Source organism: Gadus chalcogrammus, chromosome 14 (genome assembly GCF_026213295.1).
Source record: "Gadus chalcogrammus isolate NIFS_2021 chromosome 14, NIFS_Gcha_1.0, whole genome shotgun sequence".
NCBI lineage: Eukaryota > Metazoa > Chordata > Actinopteri > Gadiformes > Gadidae > Gadus > Gadus chalcogrammus.
Window position 1 is genome coordinate 15,680,969 of NC_079425.1, and position 14,869 is coordinate 15,695,837.

The window sequence follows — 14,869 nt, forward strand, 5'->3', positions numbered from 1 at the left end:
CTCATTTTCCAAAATAAAGGCAAACAATACAATATTTGACTATAATTAAAAAAGAGCCTAATTAATTAAACACGTTCGTATAATTTGCTGTTAGACACCTTAGGTTTCAGTAGGGTATGTATTGTTACTTAATGAAACATCGTGGTTTGTTGTTTATTCGTCATTTGTTGAATTCATACAATCTTATTTTGTAGCTACAGCATAGTTTTTAGATGCATACGCTACACAATACATCATCACACCTGGCCTCAAACACACTCAATAACGCGTATCTGACTATATGACAATAGCCCGTATTGATGCAGTTTTGTCAGTTGTCTTTATTTATGCATTCTCTCTACGTTTTACATAATCAATATGCATTTCCCTGCTGTTATTATATAAAAGAGGGAAAAAACAAGACAATTAAAAAAAAAAAAATCGATTGGAACATGGCATGCTCATTTCACATCAGATCCCATGTTCGTAAGAATTGCACAGACCAGTATTGTCCGTGTTTATCAAGTTAAGTCTGACAATTAAAAAAAAGTAATGCCCTTAAAATAATATGAAGCTGTGATGTCTGCTGTTTGTATTTGCTCAAGACACCAAGCATAATCAAGATAATTGTGTGTGTGTGTGTGTGTGTGTGTGTGTGTGTGTGTGTGTGTGTGTGTGTGTGTGTGTGTGTGTGTGTGTGTGTGTGTGTGTGTGTGTGTGTGTGTGTGTGTGTGTGCGGGTGTGTGTGTGTTGTTTCTTCAGAGGCGTCTGCGCAGCAGGAACATGAGGAAGACAGCACTGAGGAGAATGCTGAGGGTACACATGGTCGGAACCACAATCTCTGTCACCATCCCCATGTGGCTTATCAAGGGATCTGAAAAAACACAACAGACACATCCTCAATACACACACAATCCTCCACATCCCCCAGGGCACCAGCAAACTGACTCAAACATTAACCGGTCTTTGTACCTAAACTTCATCATGAACAGGCCAAGCCTTTGGCTTTCCTGCAAGTTCCTTATTTTCCTGGGACAATCTTCTAGCTGGAGGGGCAAAACAAAGAGAATCCCTGTTAAATTTTGGATAAAGTAACAATTTGTCTTTGTTTTGGCCCCTCCTAGCTCTTCACTATAGTGAGATGTATTGGACTTACCTGCAGCAAGAAGCTGGTTACTAGAGCTGCAAGTCTCAATTGCTTTCCCCTTCCAAATCTCCAGCTGTGAAAATGAATGAATTGGAACATCAAATATTATGTTCACAATTAACTTTGTTTTAGAAAATATATGTTTAACCCTAGACTGACTGCAGCCATAAAGTGACTTTACCTCTCTCTGATTGGGGAATCCATTAGAACTGATGATGCTTTTGTAGTACTGAACCGAAGCTTTTGGATAACGGGGTTTATTTTTGTCCCTGAAGTCTACGTAGTAGAGGCCAAACCTCTCAGAGTAGCCCTCATCCCACTCAAACTTGTCAAGCAGTGACCAAGCAGTATACGCCTTGATGTTCACCCCATCCTTTATTGCTGCAGTTCAAAGAAGGAGAAAATTATCTAATGAGTTTTTATTGAACGCAAAGAAATATCCAAATGATGGTGCCAAATGAGACACTACGTCCCCCTGAAACATTAAAGTGATGAATGTATTGACCGTGGTCCGCTCATACCTTTTAACATTTCATTAATGTAGTCCTTAAAGTACTGCATTCTCCAGTCATCGCAGAGATCCGTGCACATCATCTTCTCAGATACACCATTTTCTGTCACATAGATCATGGGGTTGCCATATTGTTTCTGCAAGGAGGGGTTACACATATAATGACATACAGACGTGGCTGGAATGTGAAAATAAAAAAGTCTGCAAACAGAAAGGGAAGTGTGTACCGATGTATCAAACACAATGGAATATTTATTCGATGCATAATAGAATAGCATTTAGCCTGGCTATCAGTAGCAGAAAGTCTGTGGTGACTAGCTAGCCTGTTTCTCCGGACAGGATCTGAAACCAGGTTTCTTTCCTTCACCTAAGTTTTACATAGATAACTAGTTTACCCCTCCAGGGATAGGTACTCCAGGACAAGCAAAAAAGGGGCCACACTTTACTTTAACTAAATTCATTCCTATATTTAATTTACCTTGACAAAATTCAGAAGGCGGCGAAAACCCCACGGCACTGAATAGAGCCATTCAGAACCTGGGTCGGGCCAGCGTGGGTCCACCAGCTCGGCCAGGTCCCGATCTGTGAAGTAACTGTTACCACGACCGGAGGGGTAGTTCTTCTGTGTGATGTAGCGTGTGGTGAAATGGCCAATGCCTAAGAAGTCACAGGTGCCCCTAATGTAGCTCTTCTCCTGGGCCGTGAAGACGGGTAACCGTGATGCTCCCAAGCCCTGCTGGGCACTTTTCCTACCTAGTAGATGGAAGTGGAACATATGTTTAAATAAAATATAGGATAAAAATGGTTTTGATATATTTCTATTCGACAAGTGGTGGGGTTGAAGGTAGAATGTATTTAAACTATAAAGACAATTATGTAGATAAAACAGTCCCCATGAGTAGAACATGACATGCCTCAATCCTGTGATCTTAAGAAGATGAATAAACAACATATTATTTTACCAACAGCACAACATATCTTTCTTCTACTATCTGTTTATTGGTACAGACTCTATTCTGGGGTCCAAAAAATCCTGTCAAATTTAGTTGAACTGTTGCCCCCAAAGCTGAGCCTCTCTCTTACCAATGTAATCTTTCATAACCTGAGGATAGTCTCCATTGAAGAGGGGTGTAGCAAACCATCCCATGTAGAACTGGACATATCGTTCTGCGGCTTCAATGTCCCTCTGGTTGCTGATGTCAACGGGTTCCCCCCAGTCGCCCGACAAAGAGATCCCAACCAGACCTGCAGAGACCCACAGCACATATAGTTCACACACTGCAATGCCACTGGCATTGGGGGAAGTTATATGGCGTATTAGCTCTTCCATCACCTTTTTGCTTGTTTCGCCATTGAATGTCGTAGGTGTGCCAAACTTTTGCATGTGCCTGTTGCAGATAGAGGTAGAGATATTGTTCTTCTTGCATTGACTATATGACTATAATTTGGTTTTAAAAGAAGCAGCCCTTCCATTGCATAAAATGAGTTATACATACAGTATATATATATATATATATATATATATATATATATTTATTTATTTATAACATATATATATAATACAATAACCTTTATTATGTGATGGGCAGCCTTGTAAGCACCAACTCCCCTCAGCTTCAGTCCTGGTGCGTGTTCCCCTGTTTCATATCCTTCCACTGCAATCGACTGAAGAAACAAAATGCAGTGAGCTACAGAAAGGCTGTTTATGTCTATGTTATGCTTTATGTCCTTTTTTTATTCTGATTTTAGCTTTAAGTGACTTGTGACTTTAATTTACTGCTTCAGCTTCTCATTATAGCTAAATCAAACAGGTTGATTTAGTGTTACATAAACGTTTGTTTCTTGTTATGCTACCATAGTAAAGGTCCACTTTGACATGCATTTCACTCAAATCCATCCCGCCAAGGAGGGATCACTATTTCCTTGCCCTTTTTCGGGGGCTTAGGTGGAGAGAGGGTCATAAAAAAGTGGCCTGCGAAACCCTTTTAAACTGTAAGGGCGAAACCAATACAATTGTCTTGACTTGACTCACCCATGGATTGTTGAATGTGATCCAGTGCCTGACTCGGTTTCCAAATCTCTCAAAGCATAAATTGGCGAAGTCATTGAACAAGTTCACCATGCTGGCGTTCTGCCATCCTCTGTATTTTTCCTCCAAGATCTGTAAAATTCAAGCAGTAAGATTTCTGTTCTCAACCATCCAAATTCAGGCCATTACAGGCCAATTTCAGGCCAGCACAAAAGTAATGAAAAGCCTGCATTAATATTTCCAGGATGAATGCTTACCTGTGGCAAGTCCCAGTGATATAGTGTAACAATGGGTGTAATTTTATTCTCCAGAAGCTTATTTATCAGGTCATCGTAATACTTAATTCCTTTCTCATTGATGTTCTCATCTGAAAGATATGTGTATCCGAATCAATCAGGAGGATTCAGTATTAAGAATACACAGTCATCTGCAAAGATTTGGATGGTTTACTATGAGAAGGCTGTGTAGGAGCGGAGGTTACTTTTTATTCCAGTGGGCAGAATCCTTGGCCAGGATATGGAGAAACGATAGTGTTTAAGATTCATGTCCTTCATCAAGGAGATGTCATCCTTTAAGGTACAGCAAAGCAGTTGTTAAACAACAAGACATGTTTCATAACCAAGGCCATTTCTTTGATCCATTCCATGTTTAGCTGTTCTGCACAGATAACTCATGTTTTCCATTGTTTTCTTTGAATGCATCACCTTAACTTTGTGGTAGCCTTCACATGAGAAGTCTCCAGTGTCATTCAGGAAGATCTTGCCCTTTTTGTGGGCAAATGCATCCCAGATGCTCATGCCTTTGCCGTCAACGTTCCAAGCACCTTCTGTCTGATATGCAGAACCACCAGCTCCCCAGGAAAAGCCTGAAGGAGGGGGGGACACAAATGCAAAGAGGACAGCTATAAGCAATAAACATAGCCCTCTGCTACAGCTTCAAAGAATGTAAGAGTGATGCTATGATGGAGGCCGGAAGGTGACATGGGAGTTATTTCTTTATAATGCGCAAGCGCCACTTTAGTAAGTAATGGTGCTATCCATTCGTATGGTACGCCGGTACGTCCTAGACCTAAATTGTAAATCTCCCAGCTTTCTTGCGGTATTTCAGGGTTGAACACCCCCTTTTGGTCTGTCCCACTCGCTGTTCAGGAGGCCGACTGTACGACTCGACAACAAAAATGGCTGCGCCCGTAAAGAGATTTATTTTCTTTGTATTTGTACCACGTTGTTCATTTTAATATAGATTTTAAATGCTCTTGCACACTTGATTACATTGCTACTTCATTCCGATCAACAATTTATGCATTGTGTCTTGCTTTGTGTCCAATACAATGAAAAGTTGTGTTGTTTGTTTTCGAGCTGGGGTGCGTTTCTCAAAACATTCGGTTGATATGTTTATGGAAAAAAGAGAATTCAAACATTTTTGTTTTTTTTGCCACCGGTTCGAACCCTGCCAGATGCGCCTTGTCACCTCAGTTCTAATGATAGATTTTTGATGTTTGAAGTCTGCCAATCTCTTAGCAGTACCTAGGCTGTTTTTTTCCCTCCTTAAAATATTTTGATAGCCCATTCATTTTGACAGGGGGGCAGCATCTTGTGTTGATGAATCTTATCACATATATAAAAGTAACAGGGTTGTTAAAGAAAATATTTGTGAGCGATTAAATATCCAGTGATGTTCCACACCCATACATTTTGAGGTGCTACTGCACTAACTCGGAAGTCTAATTGTGTAAAAAAAGACAAAGAAGACTGAAATCGATCATATGACCATGAATATCCAGGAAGTATGTGGCCTAATACCCACCTACAACAGCCCTAGAGCTGCTGTAAATATCTCTAGGGCTATTTACCATGTGGGTTATAAGGATTCAGCAAGAATATGTTGTTGGGAAACAGTCAAGAAGCCTTACTTTGCTAGTACTATGGGGTTTAATAACTTACTCCATACTATGAGCTAAATATGTAGGTGAAATGGTTTTGGAGAACAATTAACTGTTGGATCCCTAAGAGGTAGGTTGCTAAGGAAGATAGAAAATATGCTTTTGGGAAACCAACCCCTGGTTTAATAAAGAGGCTAATATAGCTAACAATAACAATGACTAGCCAATGACAAACCGGAACGCTATAAGTGCTGCAGGCCAGGAAATTACGTCTAGAGCAGCCGACGTACCGGTGTGCCATACAAATGGATAGCACGATTTGTCGCGCGACAAAACTTGGGCGACAACGCAAGTGTGCCAAATAAAAACCAAAATGGCTGTGCCCGTCAAGAGATTTATGTTCTTTGCATTTGCACCACGGTCGTCATTTTAATGTCGATTTTAAATGCTCTAACACACTTGATTACATTACTACTTTATTCCGGGAACCAATTTATGCATTGCACGGTCTTGCTGTGGGTGCATACAATGTAAAGTTGTGTTGTTTGTTTTTGAGCTGGTTTGCTATAGAGGCCAATATAGCTAAGAATAACAATGACTAGCCAAGGACAAACGTGAATGCTATAAATGCTGCAACCCATGAAATTACGTCAGGTTCTCGCTAGAACAGGTCGGGCGTATCGGTGTACCATACAAATGGATCGCAGCATAATATTTAATTATCATGAGTTGGCGTGGGGCGTAACCATGGTGATCCATCTCCCACCACCACCCCTCCTTTTCGCTCATCCCTATATGCAGCTTATCTTGGGATTTTGAGCTATCTCGTTAATCAGAAAAAGCAGAATTTATTTTCAGTGAATGCATTACGCTTCCATACATGGCGCTGAGTCCCTACGCGCTGAAGTAAAGCATGCGTGAGATTTACTTAAAGCATGCGTGCCACTTACTAAAGCACGCGTGTGATTTATAAAAATGTTACTCCCACGTCACCTCCTGGGCTCCATACGTTAGCATACTTACCGGTTGGGAAGACACCATAGTAAAAAGATCCATGGTCGTTCTTTGTCCAGTCAAAGTCTTCGATGGCTGACACACACAGCATCAACACAAGCAAATGACACGTCCTCAGCATGCTCTGTGGCAGCATGGTGATGTTTGGCAGGCAGTTGGGTTACACCTAAAAATATAACCATAACTAGACTTCAATAAATCGTTTTTGCATTTTATAACCAGAACAAATGAAGATGAATGGTTGCCAAATGGCAGAAAAACTTAATACCTGGGAATTATTCACCCTAGATTTAGGTTGAGTTTGAATTAAGCACGAAAAACTTACAGTTTTTAAGTGTCCATAGGTCTTTTGAAAGTTCATCTTCATACAAATCCTATATATTGTAAAATCTTTGCTATCATCCATTTAAACTAAACTGTCCCCTTCTCACTCCTTATGCATAGCTAAATGCAGCTGCTTTCATTTCAACCAACTGTAAGACACACTGATACAAAATGCGATAAGAGACAGAAAATAAGACAGTTTGTCCAGGACTGTCAGTATGAGCGACATATCAATTGAATGTATATTTCAAGAATATACTAAGAAAATTAGGTTTTCCTTCAAACAAAGGTAAAGTTTTTTTTCCAAGTCCTCCTGCCAAATGTTGTTTCCCTCTGCAATCAAACTGTCCTCTAGTCCGGTCTCTGTCTCAGCCAGAAAGTCTCCCTCCCCAACACATGTAGATGTATACCTGCAGCCTGTCCTGCATTCGTCCCTGCTAGAAACAGCTCCCAAATGCAAGAAACATCCCAAAGCTTCTGGATCTAGTCGCTTCTCAGAAATGTCATCAGTTGGTTTACGGCCAAGTCAACAAAAGCAGTACACAATGGAGCAGGCACTAGGTTTACTGCCATTCAGTGGTCCATGTACAGCCAAAGCATGACCCCCCTCCTCTGCCCAATCGGTCCCAGCCATTGGAGGTCAGTGAAGTGTGAATGTAATTTGCTGGAGCAAACAGATCCTTTGGATTGTTGACACTGAGAGCAAAGGTAATAGTGAGCCATGTCTATATATGAACAAATTATGATAATTACATTATTATTATTAGTGTTATTATTATTAATAATAAATTACATTCTTGAAAACTCATCGACTCATGTGGGACGGGACGAAGAAGTAACCTAGGTGACACACAAATATGCATTGGACTTTCATGCAAGGAAGAAACCATCACAAAAATAAAGCATGTGCGTAAGATGGGTGGGGAGAGTATATATATATATATATGCCTAAACTATATTTATTCTCTTGATAATTATATATCTAACCCAAGTATATAACCCATGATCTCAAAAATATAATTTATAAAATACGTTTTATAAACATAATTGTATACCTTTATATACACATTGTATGTTAGGTGAAATGTTGTTTCCAGCATCTCATAGAAACAGAGGTCTACTCACTAACTTTGGTCCACCAGAGCTGGCCATGCACAAACATGAATACGTCTATTATCAGGATGGGTAATGCATTGTTCTAAAAACACAGCAACAAAATGCTGAATTGATAAAGTTTAAACTGTTGGCACTGCACTCTCTTTGCTACAATTGTGTGTGTGTGTGTGTGTGTGTGTGTGTGTGTGTGTGTGTGTGTGTGTGTGTGTGTGTGTGTGTGTGTGTGTGTGTGTGTGTGTTTGTATGCGTGTGTGTGTTCGTGTGTGTCTGTGTGCGTGCATGGGGTAGAACTATAAACCATGTACATTTCTTTCATGTTTGGTCAGCAGATATATTTTGCTTAATTTTTAAAAGCTTAATGTGTCTGTGCTTGCATTCATGTTTGAATTTGTCTATGTATGTGTGTTCGTGTGTGTAGGTGTGTGTGTGCGTGTAGGCATGTGCAAGTATACTTGTATGGATATTGAGTCAACAGACATATTTAGTCTTCCTTTGTGCCATGTGTGCCTCTGTGTTTTTCACTGCGACTTTGCATGTGCGAGAGGTTCATTTGTATGTATATGAATACAGTGGGCAGAACTGCAGAGAGAAGACAACATGAGCATTTAGCCCTGTGTGTTTAGCATATCAATGGCTCCAAGGCCCCCCGGTGAGCACCACAGAACCCCTGTGAGCTTTCTAGTCCCCTGTTGCGTGACATGAACTTGCTGTATTTAAAGGCCTTTTTTCTGGCTTCACAGAGCTGACATGAACATCTTCACTAAAGTCACAGGATTAGCCCAACAAACTAGGTAGGTTGACAGTGCCTTGGCCCAAACAGAGCCCTGTGTCCTGAGCACCGTTCCCCTTTTCAAGTGATGACGTGATTATCACACCAGAGCAGTTTTATAGCCTTAAAAAAAAACATTAGAACTCGTAGAACTAACACTTGGAGTCCATATTAGTAGACTTTTACATATTATGTTAGTGTATATATCGTAACTAAGGATATTCTCAGAGGCAATGTGTTATGGTCAACATTATGTAGCCTATATATGTATTGCTTTTTTCGGCATCCATCTTTTTATTCATCTAAACACTTATATATTAACCATCAACCATCATAATCCTACTTTTGAATTTGCTGTTATTTCTGTGATTATTCATTCAAGCTACCTCTTTCTTCGCAGCAAGCTGGGGTCTGTACTCCAACGTGCCTTCTATGGGTCCAGTGGGAGGGTAAGTAAAATTACTTGTTTAATATAAATTAGGCCGCTTTTCAAATGGCTTTACATTATGCTAAAGGTGCTGACAAATTTCAGTTAATTTTTGTCTTCTTGGTTATATTACTGTTAAAATTATATTATAGTATTGGTACCTAAAAAGTACCAGTACCTAAAAAGAAGGCATTTAAATTAAATGTCTATTTTCCTTCTATTACAGGTGACCCTTTTTGAGCAGAGGAACTTCGCCGGCAGACGGCTGGACCTGAGTTCCGACTGCCAAAAACTTAGCGATAAGAACTTCCCCGAGAGATGCAACTCGGTGCAGGTGGAGAGTGGAGCGTAAGCATGCAATATGGTCAATGCAATACAAGTATTTGAAAATTATTGATTCCTAAGAGATGTTTCTGGAGCGTATCCTTCTTTGATAAAAATCCATTGAAAAATCCATATATTAGCCTAAGTTCCATGATGGAAATAAAATGAAAAAATCATATAACATGAAAGGCATTTCAACATTGAAAACTTAAATCTACTGTATGTGTAATGTTATGTTACAATGTAACATGTTTGTTCTTAATAAACTTGCATGGTAAAATAAACGTTGATGAAGATGTTGGCCCTTTGTAGATGGATAGGCTATGAACATGATAACTTCCGTGGACGCCAGTACCTGTGGGACATGTCTGAGAGGGGCGAGTACAACTGTCATGACAAGTGGTGTGCTCAGGTGGACCACATCTCATCCGTCCGGGGGATCAAGCAGGTAAGAGACACGGAAAATAGGATTTCCAAAAACTGCCTGAAATCAAAAAGCAAAGTTATGTGCTGCAAAGAGCTAATCCACCGTTGGTTTAATTGAAAATACGCTCTGGCCACAGGACAACAACCCACCCAGGGCCCAACTGTTTGAGAAGGCTGGCTTCTCTGGTAAGAAAACAGATGTCCAGGATGACATCCCCAACCTGATGACCCGTCACAGCCTGAACAGAGCCGCCTCCATCCGGGTCCTTGGTGGAGCGTAAGTCAAGGCTTTTTCATTAGGAGGATCCGTTATTCTACCAGACCCATTGGTAGAGGGAGAGCCCTTTGCATTAGGAGGAACCGTTATTCTACCAGACCCATTGGTAGAGGGAGAGCCCTTTGCATTAGGAGGATCCATTCTACCAGACCCATTGGTAGAGGGAGAGCCCTTTGAATAATGTGACAGTTCATTCTTGTCTCATCTTTCCACAGTTGGGTAGTTTACCAGGAGCCCAATTACAGAGGTCCCCACTACATCCTCGAGAAACGTGACTTCAACAACTCCTCTGACTGGGGTAGCCAGAACAGCACCATTGGATCCATGCGTAGAGTCCGCTTCAACTAAGACCAACTGAGCAGTTCTCCCTTTTCCACACTTCTCCAGGAGAGCAAGGCTCCAATGATCACTTCAAAGAAAACCCGTCAGCATGATGCATCAGAAATAAACAGTGAACGATGAACCCCTCTGTCCCAGTTAATTCATGCTGTCTGGAACAAGGAAATATTTATTGCAATTTGTAATCAAGAACAGAGGGTTGGTGTCAACCAAGTCAATTTACCAACTCCAAGTTGATTAACCTAGCTATTAAAGTTGGCTTGTGTTTGGGGATTACCATTGTTCCTAGCAGGTGCCAACAATAGCAGACTTGAGCAGGGGCCTCATTACAGAAACTTCCCAACTCTGAAATCCTATCTTGATAGGAAGGCATTTAGGGGGTACGGTATTACAGAAGATTTCCTAACTTAAGAAATCCTATCATAACTTAGCCATCACAGAACTATCCTAAGTTAGGAATTTCTAAAGTTAGGATCCCTAAGTTAGGTGGCCATACACCGTCATAAACTCAAAATAACTGTCAAAAAAACTAGCAGCACTCCTAGGTCTGTATGAGAATGAAGAGGAACATCACAACAGAAACGTGATGGCTACCGAGACCGCATAATAACTTATTAAAATATGGTCAGGATAATTTAACAACACCTGCAGATATTTAATTTTGGAAGAAATGCTTTACTACTCGTTCTCTGTACCAATACCCACCATGATAGTACTAGCTTGCCGTTAACAAAGCCTAACCCTAACCCTTTAAGTCTGTTAACGTTAAAAGTAACTCGTTCAATCTCATGCATATCAGTGAAGAAACAGACAACCTGACGATTTCCGATCGAAAAGTCTGATTGACAGAATAGTTAGGATTACCTTACTTAAGATGGGAGATGGCCAACAGGTTAGGGACTGCCTCTGTAATGAGGCCCCAGAACATCACCCTTTATTATTTATAAAATGAGCCCACGTCAAACTTCAGCAATATGGTTTTATTTCCAAAATGAACAAGTAAAAATCAACAGCAAGTGAGAAGAACCCAATTTTACAAATAGTCATTAAAAAGCCAATTCAGTTTCTCCCAAATAATTCTAAAAATAAAGGCAAATAATATGTACATAAAAAAATAAAATAAAAATATGTCAGTGATTGTTAATCAGGGGTGCTGCCATGCTTGTAACAACATCTGACTTGAGCTGAGGAATCAGGCTGATCTTCATTAGTTTGCTGCTGGAGTACTTGTTCTTGACAGCCTGAGATGATGAGTGAAAACAATTAAGACACCATTAGTGGATAGGAGCCATTGCTAAGCACTATATCAATTAATTATTAAAAATAGGACACTTCTTGCAGTTTCACCCAACTGCCTGAATATCAACAAACCTGAAACTTGGTTTTGCCCTCATTGACGGTCACTACATTCTTGGCCATGTGCTGCATAATTGGCTTCAGGTGGCTCTCGTCGTAGGTAGCATAGTGGTGCTGTGTGGGCGACTGTAGGAGAGACGATTTAGTACTCTAGAATGAGACGACTGGAGTACTTTAAACTATAACGCAACATTGAGCTCACCCATGGAAGATCCTCCAGCAGGAGTTGCGAGAAGCACAGGGATGCAGCAGCGATCTCAGAGGGCCGGTAGTGCACCATGTCATAATCCACCAGCGTCAGCTCCATAAGGTACTTGGCAAGGGTATGCTTTTCCACATTGGACTGAAAATAGTAAAGCGTCAGCCGTATTAGGTAAATTACACACCATTTGGTCTACCAGATATGCAAACATGCCCAGCTTCAAACCCCAACTTACATTTGCAGCCTTTGAGGCTCTCCTGAGGAAGTGTAAAGGCAGAGGGCGTCCAAGGTCAAAATTGAGGCACCTGAGAATAAGCTGCTCCATTTGCAGTATCTGGGGCTTGGTGAAAGCGTTGTCAGTGATGTATGCAAAGTCTGCTACCTCTGGACAGTACATCTCCTCATACTTTGAAGCCACCAACATGGCTGTCACACCTGCAAGCTGGAGCTTCCTGCGAGACACAGGCTGAACCTGCAAGTGCAGACGAAAGTATAAGAATCAAGTTAACCAAGGACAACCAAAGCAGTGACACTTCCACTATACCCACCTGTAGAAAACGATCCAGAATGGCAACTGTGAGATACAGAGTCTCTTGCAGTAGCTGGAACCTAGAGTGAACCTGGATCAGCCAGTCGATCAGGAGGGCCCTCATTCTTTCATTGATTTCATAGCCTTGCAAGTACCTCGGTCGCACACTTTGTTTTTGCTATAGAAGAGAAACCAGTTTGAATAAATACAGAGCCAACCGATGAAAAAACATGGCAATACATCCATCTGGAAGTGTAATTTACCTCAAGAGCCATGAGATAGGAATATATGTCCTTCACATATTCAGCACACAACTGTGGCATGTCCCCATCCTGTTCATCAATATCTTCTACAGTAAGGAGAACGTCAGAAAAAGCCTGGCAGAGTTCCTGTTCTTTCATGGAGACGTCAGTTGATTCTTCACACATGGGGAAGGCTTCTTGACCTTGAACTGGAGGCAGCAACGTTACTGCAGCCAGCTTTAGTTTTGCCTTCTGGTTCAGGGTTGGTTTTGTGGTAGCCTTGCCATGTAGAGTCTTCTGATGGGACATTATTATATTTTTACTCACATTGGGCAAAGCCAGTCTAGTATAGATAGATGTATGGATGCAGATGCATGTATAGATAGATACGTTACCTTTGTGTTTAGAACTACACCGGGGGCGTTTGTAAGCTCTCCGAGAGCTGCTCTCCTTGGGCCACCAAAAGTTGATTTACCCATTTTTAATGCGTTCTCTGGGCCAGTGGTGAGCTGAAAATAAAAAGTATTTACTTAACACAATTAGAGTTCACCCCTGCATAACAAATTAGTAAAACTAGCGGAGTTAAGACAACACAGCAAGACCGGTCACATGCTAGCAGGTAGCATCTTTAGCAAGCAGTCATGAGTTAACGTTAGTATCGCTGATGTAATGTTGCATATCTAAGCAGTATATTCTTTACTTACGCCAGCTCTAACTTGGATCGACGACATGGCTGAGTGCAAGATTCGTATTAAAATACCTCGAGGAAAGGTAACGTTACTGGAATACTTCAAACAAACTGTTTTAAAAATTCACCATAAGCTGTTGGAAACGCTGATAAACACTGCTTACCCTGCAACCATTCAAATACCGCTCGTCCACTACTCATTGGTTACAGCTGAGAAAAATGCAAGCTTCTCATTGGTTACTAGATGATTACAGATTGGGTTCAAAGGTTAGTTAAATAATGCTCAAATTGAAGTAGATTTAATTATGGATGGTACCTACATACCAAAGTTGGAAAGATGAAAAGAAATTAAGAATATGTAATTTATATGATTTGGCTTTGTTAATTGCCAATTGTTTTTGATCAATCGACATACATCATTGATCGACAACCATGCAACATTATGTTTTACTGTAAAGCTAAAACACTAATCTTAACCTTTTGACACACACTATACAACATTTACAAATATTACACAAACATGATTAAGAGTCGAATTCATGTTTCTTTTTCTATGTTTTTGCTAACATTTGCTATTAAAACATAGAAATCCAAAGCGAAGAGATATATAATTAGTGGCTAAGTAGTTCTGAGATTTTACATTAGGGGGGCTTAGCCGAAAGAACGACTTGCATGTTGTTATGGTACATTATGGAAGCTACTCGGTCAGGCAAAGGGGAACATCCAGGGCGTTGTTTTGATCGGGTTACATGTTCTAAATCAATGGGTTATATGTAAAAGGACAATTTGACGAGTGGTCCTTTCTCCCCTTCGAGCAACCGTTTTCATTAAAACTATGGGCCACCTAACTTTTTGGATGAGGTCTAAATAAAAGGGCTTAACACCCTTTTAGATCCGTTTTCGATTGAGCTGGGACAGGGGGGGACCAATAACCAGTCAGGGGGGAAGGCCCATGGTAAATCAGCAAATCAAGTCGCCACTGACAGCGCTCTGAGCCAATGCCATAGGGCTTGTGTGGTTCCGGAAGTAAATATCCCATTCATTTTCTCCATTGACGTTTTGATTAAAAGCCCTAATGTCCTTACCATCCAAAGTATGCTTACCAGGCGCCGTTCTTATGTGAAACGATGATATATGCTCCCGTAGAAGACACAGCTTAAAGACGTAAACATCTAGTTTTTAGAAAAACTCTTTTTATTCCCGATGTCATTTGAAACCACTACACTACCCACAATCCTATGTAACACGATGTCTTTGATTGGTGGAGCTCGCTGTTACCGTGGAAACG

The 14,869-nt window shown here is 40.7% G+C and overlaps 3 protein-coding genes across 4 annotated transcripts; 1 reads left to right on the plus strand and 2 right to left on the minus strand.

The window, feature by feature from the left end:
* Positions 1-737: 737 nt before the first annotated feature.
* lctla (lactase-like a) lies at positions 738-6,683 on the minus strand. The gene is made up of 13 exons (XM_056608374.1): positions 6,572-6,683; positions 4,371-4,531; positions 4,148-4,235; positions 3,924-4,033; positions 3,670-3,798; positions 3,207-3,302; positions 2,971-3,025; positions 2,721-2,882; positions 2,116-2,390; positions 1,648-1,774; positions 1,308-1,507; positions 1,136-1,199; positions 738-853 (listed from the first exon to the last, which is right to left on the minus strand). The coding sequence occupies exons 1-13, from the start codon at positions 6,681-6,683 to the stop codon at positions 738-740; spliced, it is 1,695 nt and encodes a 564-aa protein (XP_056464349.1).
* Positions 6,684-8,749: 2,066 nt separating this feature from the next.
* Positions 8,750-10,573, plus strand: crybgx (crystallin beta gamma X). Its single transcript, XM_056608381.1, has 6 exons — positions 8,750-8,793; positions 9,172-9,220; positions 9,425-9,546; positions 9,835-9,970; positions 10,086-10,225; positions 10,441-10,573. Exons 1-6 carry the CDS (start codon positions 8,750-8,752, stop codon positions 10,571-10,573), a joined length of 624 nt encoding a protein of 207 aa, XP_056464356.1.
* Positions 10,574-11,529: 956 nt separating this feature from the next.
* On the minus strand, positions 11,530-13,752 carry LOC130403864 (G2/mitotic-specific cyclin-B2-like). 2 transcript variants are annotated; one of them, XM_056608377.1, is made up of 8 exons: positions 13,598-13,752; positions 13,289-13,402; positions 12,915-13,187; positions 12,671-12,829; positions 12,358-12,594; positions 12,123-12,263; positions 11,936-12,046; positions 11,530-11,805 (listed from the first exon to the last, which is right to left on the minus strand). In XM_056608377.1, the coding sequence occupies exons 1-8, from the start codon at positions 13,622-13,624 to the stop codon at positions 11,695-11,697; spliced, it is 1,173 nt and encodes a 390-aa protein (XP_056464352.1). In that variant the 5' UTR covers positions 13,625-13,752; the 3' UTR covers positions 11,530-11,694. The 2 variants fall into 2 exon arrangements, with proteins under 2 accessions (XP_056464352.1, XP_056464351.1); XM_056608376.1 differs by having other exon boundaries at positions 12,915-13,190.
* Positions 13,753-14,869: the final 1,117 nt, after the last annotated feature.